Raw genomic sequence first — 9,342 nt, forward strand, 5'->3', positions numbered from 1 at the left:
TAGTAAAGAACAAAGATTATTTGATATTGATAGTGAGAGGTATTTAAATACCACTTAAAATAAATAATATATATAAATAATATAATTTAGATGACAGGTGGCATGAGTTTACCCAGGTAACTCATGTTTATTATCATGTAAATAAGGTTCCCAGGGGAATATAAAAATTTGAACTAAGAAAGTCCAATGGTAATATTCTCTTTTAAAAAAATATTTTATTTATTATTTTATGTGTATGAGTATATTGCCTGCATGTATGTAAGTGCACATGTGTCATGCAATGCCTGTGGAGATTAGAAGAAGGTATTGGATCCCCTGGAACTGGAGTTATGGACAGTTGTTAGACACCATGTTGGTGCTGGGAACCAAACCTGTGTCTTCTGCAAGAGCAGCCAGTGCTTTTAACTGCTGAGCCATCTCTCTGATGTGAGTCTTGGAAAATCCAGGCATGATTTAGATTTTATTCTTGGCATTAAGTGCAAAAAAAAAAAAAAAAAGAGACATTATATGCTCAAAAAATGAATAAATAAAGGAAAAAAGGAAAAAGTATATGAGCACATAATTGTATAATGCACAATATCAAAGTTTAATCATTTAAAAATCAACTAAATGAAGCATTTCCATAAGCTATTATGTCTATAAGCCTCCTTTTATTTCTAAATAGTATATAATGAAGCAAATGTATAAAGTAACAAGAGTTTGTTTTATAATAATGTTTTCAGTTTGTAAGAAATTATCTTCAAATATATTGCAAAAATTAAAATAATAAACTAAAAATCATAACAATATCCTCAAACTTAGAATACAGATTCTAAACAAATATTCTAAATATATGCACTGTACATGACAGTAAATATATAGAGTTCAAACAATTCAGTTCATCTCTACTTAACTGGAATCAGCGAGCTTTATTATAACAATATAGTTTATAACTAGAAAAAAATGTTCAAATTATGTAGAAATGATTAAGGAAAATATTTTCTACTTACAGACAAATTTCAACTTCTAAATACTGCTCAGTTATATCATTCAAGAAAAATTATTCCACAACTTATGAAAACAGATATGAGAAAGTTAATTTTGATTCAGCAGTAAACAATTTATTCCTTTAGAATATAAAACAAATTAACTAAGTGTTTAAAATTATCATACTATTCCCATTAGGAATGGGGGCAAACTAAGTACACAGAGTCCAGAGGAAGAGAAACATAGGAAATAAGTCATCATCAATTTTCTCCCATATAGGATTGCCATAAATTAAAAAGAAATTTAAAACCTCGTGCTGGTGAGGTCATAGGGAAATCAACATTATTACATAGTAGACTCTGTGCCAGTTATCTTCTTCTAGGAACTTATCCTAAGGAAATGAATCATACAACTAGAAAAAGAAAGTGTAACTCCATTCAGAGTATGACCCTCAAAACTATAAATCATATAGTTTGATATAAACAGCTCTCTTTTCTTATATAAAATTATCTCTTGTTGTATAGGCAAATCACGTATTATTCACAACAACTGATAAATTATAGAATTCATGTATCTAATTTAAATCAAAGATAGGCATGACAAAATATCCATGATATTTACAAGTAGGATATAAAGCAGTAATTAAATGTATGAGAAATGAACCAAATGCACAAAAGCTTTAAGTGTGCATGTGTGTTGTTAGTGGCTACATGTCTACTACACGGTCACAAAAAAATATTAAGAGTGGTGGGGCTAGTGTGATTGTTTAATCAGTAAAGGGGTTTACCACCAAGCCTTACAATCTGAGTTCAATATGTAGAACCCATATAGTTGAAGAAGATAATCTAATGCTGCAAGTTGTCTGCTGACTTCACAAGCACGCAGTGGGACACAGACACACAGACACACACACGTGCACACTAAATAAAATGTAAAAAAATTAATTTTGGGCTGGAGAGATGACTCAGTGGTTAAGAGCACTGGTTATTCTTGCAGAAGCCCAGTTCATATCCCAGCACCCACATGGTGGCTAACAACATCCATAACTCTAGGTCCAGGAGATCCAACAACCTCTTCTATGTGGGTGCACAACACTGGTGTGCTTACACACATGGAGGCAATACACTCATACACATAAAATAAAAATAAATTTAAAAAATTAATTTAAAAAAGATCAGCTTTTCAAGGTTGGGGAGATGGCTCAGTGGTTAAGAGCACTGATTGCTCTTGCAGAGGACCCGGGTTTGATTCCCAGCACCCACATGGTAGCTAACAACCATCCATAACTCCTGTTTCAGGGGATCCGACACCCTCTTATGATGTCTGTGGGCATTGCATGACACAGGTGCACTTATATACATGTAAGCAATACACTCATACAATAAAAATAATAAATAAAAAAATTATTTAAAAGACTGGTTATCTCTGATTGGTGATCTTGTTTATATTTTATTCATTTTTATTTTTTCATGCATATAAGTGTTTTGTCTGTGTGTATGTAAGTGGGTGCAATGCCCATGGAGGCAAGGAGAGAGTATCAGATCCCCTAGAATCAGAGTTATGGACAATCATTAGCCACCATTTCTGTGCTGGGAATTAAACCCAGGTCCTCTGGAAGAGCAACCAGTACTCTTAACTGCTGAACCACCTCCCCAGCTCCTGATTGGTGGTCTTTTAAATTATAATTTCCAGGAAATTTCTGAGTATTAACTATTTTAAAAGTTGGTTAATTGTAGATATTATACCTCTTTCTTATAAATAATTAAAACAACACAAATATATATGAAGCAAAACCTTTTCTTTCCTCTTTGGCTTAAAAGCAGCCAGAGTTTTTCTGTGCTTCTAAAAATTATTCCACCTGATTAGATTTTTTTGTTAGTTTCTTGTTATGTTTTTGTATATAAACTAGGCTGGCCCTGAATTCACAGAACAGGTGTTGGCATACCTCTGCCTGCTGAGTGCTGGGATTATAACCATGCATCCTGCTTGCTTAACCCAGACTACTTAAATTAAGAAAAAAATATGAAATCATACTCACCCAGAATGTTTTTTTGCTTTAAAAAAACTTTTACTTGAAGTTTAAATTTTCATTTTAGATAGATCACTCTAGTTTTGAAGTTAAAAATGGACTTAAGGCAAAAAGATTATTTAGAAGGTTCTGTGCTAACCAAGTGAATAAATTCTTAGTAAATAAATCCAAATAGAGTGAGCAAGAAATCTTGGGGAAAACTCATATATTCTACATTTGGTGATTTGAGGTACTGTTGGTACGATTTACACGCAAAGACGTTAGGAAAGAAGCAGGAATGAATGAAAATTTCTGGAAAGAAGCTGTGAAAAGGCAGGCTGACTGATTAAAACTTAGTGATGCGGAAAGGTTGGAAAGCTGCAGGTCCAGAGCCAAATTATCTTGGGCCATCCTTAGCCCCGTTCATAGTCACTTATTGCCCTCCTCTGTATGTGGCCTAACATCTTTGTGATCATTAGACAAATCATTTGGAATGTACAAACAGATCCCCAATTTCTACCAACCAAAAGCCTAATACTATCAGACAGCATCTGAGGCCTACAGCTGAAATTTCTTTGCTATTCTATAATCTACCTGATGTTTCCATCAATGTATTTGAAAAGTGTCTTGATTTATGATTTTTTTGTTCTGCTACTATGAACTGTTACCATGCTGCAACACAGTATTTTTGGAAACCTGAATCTATCTTCCTAGGCCATAGTCACTCATATTTGACTCCAGAATAAATCACCTCCTTTGTTCCTTTGAGGTGAGAGCCGTTTCTTTTGTCAACACAGGTTTATGAGAAAAATAGATTAGTTTATATTAGGGTTTGTTGAGTCTGGGGTCTACAGTATCTTGGTAGATGTATTCACCTTGGGGAATCTAGTATACAAAAGTTCTAAATCAAAAGACAAAAAGGGTGGGGCATAGCTCAGAGGCAGTTAGTGTTCTTATCTAGCATGTATAAGGCTCCAGGCTACATGCCCACTACTGTAACTGGCCTGGGATAAAGACACTCTAAAGAGACAACTGAGTCCCTCACTTTGGCTCTCAGACTATTGAAACAATGGACCCAAGAAATTGGAAATCTGTGGGAATCTCATGCTGGGAGAAGAGAAAGCCTAAAGCCTAAGCCAATCTGAAGGGAAACTTTTTTCTGTCCTGAAAAGATTTGCAGCTAGACTGTTGGGAGCTATTAGTATAAGCACAGCCATTATGTATATTTAGCTGTGGCAGGCTTGCTTGTTTACTTTATGATCTTTCACCTTGACTCAAGAGTTTGTGTGTTTTGCACACCAGTACCGAATTGTTCTGCCAAGTCAGGAGGAAATGTGTTAATTTAGGGGAGATGGTTAAATGGTGGAATTCACAAGTATTTGACCGTTCCTTGACCCTCAGATAAAGGTGGGAAGAAACAGCTGTTGAAGCTAATTGAGCTAAACAAACGGTGGCTATCTCTGATGTTCTACTATACAAAGAGGCTGAGCTAAAACAAACCGGGGCTGCAGTCTCTACTGACAGTCCTCCCGAGTATCCTTTCTCTGTCTCGTTTTTCTTTCATCCTCGCTCCCCATTTCAGGTGCTGTTCATCTTGGCCGGCTGGCACCGGCACTAGACAGACTACCTTGCAAGAGAATGGAGCCAAAACAATGATGAGTCAATGATGGGTGGGACCCATCAAGGTGTCTGGACCACTTAGATATTCATTACTCTGGCTCTTTTCTTAAACTTTAACTTCATGGCAGGCCTCCAAAGATGAACTTGGGGTGGGGTGGGATCACTGGATTGCTCTGTCCCTCTTCCCAAGGTGGCCATATTGAATAAACTTTTTTTAGTTTTTCACTATTATTAATTTAGCTGTTTTGATTGGCTTATCAAGGACAGATGGCCAAATCTGTCATGTTGGAGCAGAGGCCATGCCCTAAGTCTGATAACAGTACCAAAAAGAAAAAGGAGGAGGAGGAGGGGGGAAAAGGAAGAGGAGAACTAGATATGTTTAACACATAATAAATTAATGCTGCAAAATGGCATGTTACACAAATGACAGAGAAAAAGATGTTAATATTTACTAGAGTATTCCACAAAGGCATCTTTGAAGACAGGGGACCTGAATTAGACCTTAACTGTGCATAACAGAGGCAGAGGAAATAGAGCGAGAAGGTACACGTGTGAGAATGCGCATGGACAGTAAGGCCTTTATTTGTTAGTACTCAAGAGTTTTTGGTAAATGTAGTGGTACAATTTATTTATGTCTATAAGGATTGTAAAGATGGTTGGAATCTTATCCTAGGGATAGCAATTTTACCAGGACTGTTATGGTCAGAGCTTGGGCCTTGGCAGCCCTAACAAACCAGGCTCAGTTACTGGTTCTCAATAGGTCAATTAAAGAGACAAACTAATACTGAAAAGCAGAAAAATGAGATTCATTCAGTGTGGTACACGGAGAAAAATAAAGTAGTGCAGTCAGACCCCTTCCCCAACCAAGTCCTGACATGAAATTTAGGTTTAAAAATAGAAGACAAGAGGTATGCATTAAGCAATCCTAACCCACCATTATCTCAGCTTCCAGTCTCTTCAAGGTGGTCTGACAAGTTGTGAACTCCTGGGAACCAGCTCTTCCTGAGGCTAGCAACTGAGTACCCAGGCTTTTCTTTCTCCTATCATAAGATTCCTGGGAGGAATTCTAATTTCTCAGGATCCATTGTTTCAATAGTCTGATAGCTAAAGGGAGAGTCACAAATGTCTCTATAGAATATCTTTATTCCTGTCAGGATGGCTACAGTAATGCTTTATGATCTGGGGGAATGACATCATGAATTGTATTTCAGAAAGAAGAACCTAGTAACTTGATTAAGATACACGCTATAGTTAGTACGAGAGACTCAGAACAAACCTGAAACCTTTTAATTTCTTGACATGCCTTTCAGCCCTAGTTTGATATATAAGATTACCTGACAGCATAAAGCAAATATTAAATCTCATGTTGACAATATTTCTCTAATAAGCAAAACATTCCAAAATCCCCATAAAGAAGGTGTATAAGGTAAAAATGGCAATCTGAAGATTTTTAAACACAAAAAAATGAATACTGAACTTTTTATATTAGGTTTTATATTAGGAAAGAAGGAAATAGGCAGCAACATAAAAATATAAATTTGTAATTGTCATTTTCACAACTCTCTTTATATTTTGACGTTCCACAGGTAATGGGAAAAGTGAGACTAACGGATTGGCAAGAAATATCAGAAACTGCACGTCAGTTGTTCCAAAGCCCACATTAGTTCCTATCAGCAAGATAAAATAAATAGTTCTGAGAAAGGTTATTGTCAAAAGATTTATGTTTGTAATAAAATTCAATCTTTTCACTTATCTTTATAGTCCCACAGTTCATTAAAAGGCTTCTCTGGTTCTCCAAGAGGAGCTGGAGGATCATTGAAAAATGGAGCACTAACCTCCATCAAGACTCTGTTATCACCTGGACTCAGCCTGACAAACACTGGCTTGTACCTCGCTGGAAAACCATTCCAGGTGTGTTCAATTTTAAAATCCATCTAAAGAAGCATATTAAAATAAATTTGTCAACAATAAACAAAAGTTTCCTTTATGGAGAAATGAAGTGAAAGTGTAAATGCCAAACAGCAGCAGACAGCAAGGCAGTAACAGAGTGGCAAGAACGGGGGGGGGGGGGGGGGGGACACACACACGACAAAAAAGGCCATTTGTGTTGTGGCAACTCATGGACTTCAAGTTCTATTCCGAAATAGTTGGATCCTAAAAGCTTCATGACTTTTGGTCCAGATGTAGCTCTAGATGTAGCTCTGTTTCCTTCTGCTATATAAAAATTATTGGAAGATTTATAATTAAGTCCACTGTAGAAACTGTTAATGCATTTAACTGTAAGCACGAGTTTTACATTTTATTCTTTTTCTTTCAATGTCTGTGGGAGGAAAACAAGGCACCTGACTTGTGGCAGTCCTGACTGAGAACAATCTTCAAGGGCTGATCTCAGCCTTCAGCCCTGGCTGAGGAGAGAAGGGAACACCCCTGAATCCTAGTAAGAGCGAGACTCCTGTCTGTTTAATTGAAAAGTATTCAGGTAACTGGATTCTCTAGAAATCAAGCACTCAAAAATAAAATTTAGCTTAATAAAAAGTCTCTAAAAATTAGTAGAAGTGCTTAAAAAAATCTATTTACTGGGTTAGTAATTGTTTTCTTTGTGGGAAGAATCCTTAGAAGAGTTGAATTTTGTCTTCCTTCATCCCTGTTATATATTTTCTTTTTGCCTTTTCAATTGTCACTTCAATTATTAAATAATCAATTTTCTGTTTAATAACTTCTAATTGCAAAATGAGAACAGAATCTACTATCATTTAAGCTTTAATAAGCAGCACTTGTCTTTTCAATTGTTTTTCTAAGTATTCAATGGAAAGACTCAGTATTTAGATTAGTAAAACTACATTTTGTTGAAAACTCTGGATGGGCATTTTATAAACATCTCATTTATTTTCATTAGAAAAGTTTATACTGATTAAAGAACACTTGTATCAATCCAAGTGTATAAAATACTTAAAAATTAACCTAAAATGTATGTTCCCACTGATAATCTAAACATGGATTCACAGACAATTCTCCTCTCAGTTCCCTAGTCATTTCCTGAGACTTACTCCTACTGCCTTTCAATTTCTTTGCACACATGCTGAGTAAGTAGACATCAATGGCCTTCACCACCTGGTGTTCCCCACCCTGCCAGGCCTTATGCTACTCCATTTTGATCCATATCACTTACGCTATATGACATATTTACTTATTATCTCCCAATCTGAGCTAGAATACTTGAACTAGGAGCTATTCATTTGTTGAGCAAATACTGTTCTAGTCTCTACAGCTAAAATTCTGTGACAGTAAGGTTTTATGTAGAAGAAACCGACTGTGTCAGTGGCATCAATGTCTTGTTATAACACTATATATCAATACAATGACTATAATAAAATTGTTATAACATACTCAGAAATGTCTTGTCAGGTATGGTGGTACACTCCTTTAATCCAATACTTGGGAGGCAGAGGCAGGTGGATCTCTGTGAGTTCCAGGGCAGCCTGGTCTACATAAGGAGTTCTAGGCCAGCCAGAGCTATACAGGAGACCCTTAATCACTCATCTTGTTCAGATGTTGAGATACCATAGCAGGATCTGAGGAAAATACTAATGTGTAAGAAGTCCATGGGGAGTTTCAGATTATTATGTAAGTAATCAACAAAGTCACCACTTTCACTATCAACTTGTTGGTTTTATAGTGCAATTACATAGTGTGAGATCCCTTCACCAAACCAGGTTTTAGAAAAACCAAAGTCTTAGACTTCAAAATATCAAACTGGGCTGGAGAGATGGCTCAGTGGTAAGGTACACTGGCTACTCTTGCAGAGGACCCAGGTTTAGTTCCTAGCACCCACATGGTAGCTAACAACAGATCGCCAGTTCCAGGGGATCTGATACCCTCTTCTCGTCTCTGTGGACACTGTTTGCACATGGGGTACTTACATAAATGCAGGCAAAGCACTCATACACATAAAAATAAATTGTGAAGTGAACAAGCAAGATGCAAAAATTATGCATTAGTTTAGTAAAAAAGAAAGCTTAGGCATAGCACTCTAAATTCACTTAAAATAAATATGGCTGGGGAAGTTATAGGCCCTAGTGGGGATCTTATTACAGTTACTTAGGTAAATTGACAGTTTCAAACTGCCTTCTACTTAGCTGTTTATACCCATAAGTAAATGCTATGAGAAGCCTCTCCTTGCAGTGAACACTGACTAATGTAGTGACTCATTGCTGGCTAGTAAGAGACCATTGAGTGCCTATCTCTAAACAAGACATTTATACTATCTTTTCTAGTGCTCATCAAGGAAGATGGGACAGAAAGAATGTAAGAGTCAAAGAGAAGGAAAAGAAGTGCCAGCTGACAGTGTCCAGGTAGGACACAGCCACTGCCATCTGGAACTCAAAGCAGCTGTAATTACCTGCACTGCACCTGCATAAGACTGGCCTTGTCAATATTTGGTTACAAATCAGAGAGGGGTCATTGAGCCTTACCTCTTCCTGTTGAACTATTGGCTACTGAAAGATTCAGGAAGGGTAAGAATCATTGTCTTCAGTTGTATACCCACTACTGAGCTCAACAAGCTCCAATGGATTGTTCCAAAGGCTATTTAGATAGCCTTAGTAACCTCAGTGAGTCACAAAACAAAAAGACATAAACATTTGAAAGGGATTTATGCTGCAGTTGTCAGGGGTGGGAGGTAAGCATAGTTAAAATGCCTTTTATACATATAAGAAAATATCAAAGAAAAAATTTAATTAATAAAATAA

General features: G+C 36.5%; 1 protein-coding gene and 1 non-coding gene across 2 annotated transcripts; both read right to left on the bottom strand.

Annotated features, from left to right (window-relative positions):
• Window positions 1–985: 985 nt before the first annotated feature.
• Window positions 986–6,528, bottom strand: CUNH4orf33 (chromosome unknown C4orf33 homolog). The gene is given in 2 exon segments (XM_008837830.1): window positions 986–1,053; window positions 6,351–6,528. Coding segments are annotated over 2 exon segments (246 nt in total).
• Window positions 6,529–6,908: 380 nt separating this feature from the next.
• LOC115071207 lies at window positions 6,909–7,045 on the bottom strand. Its single transcript, XR_003850314.1, has one exon.
• Window positions 7,046–9,342: the final 2,297 nt, after the last annotated feature.

Source organism: Nannospalax galili, unplaced genomic scaffold (genome assembly GCF_000622305.1).
Source record: "Nannospalax galili isolate Female #2095 unplaced genomic scaffold, S.galili_v1.0 scaffold96, whole genome shotgun sequence".
NCBI lineage: Eukaryota > Metazoa > Chordata > Mammalia > Rodentia > Spalacidae > Nannospalax > Nannospalax galili.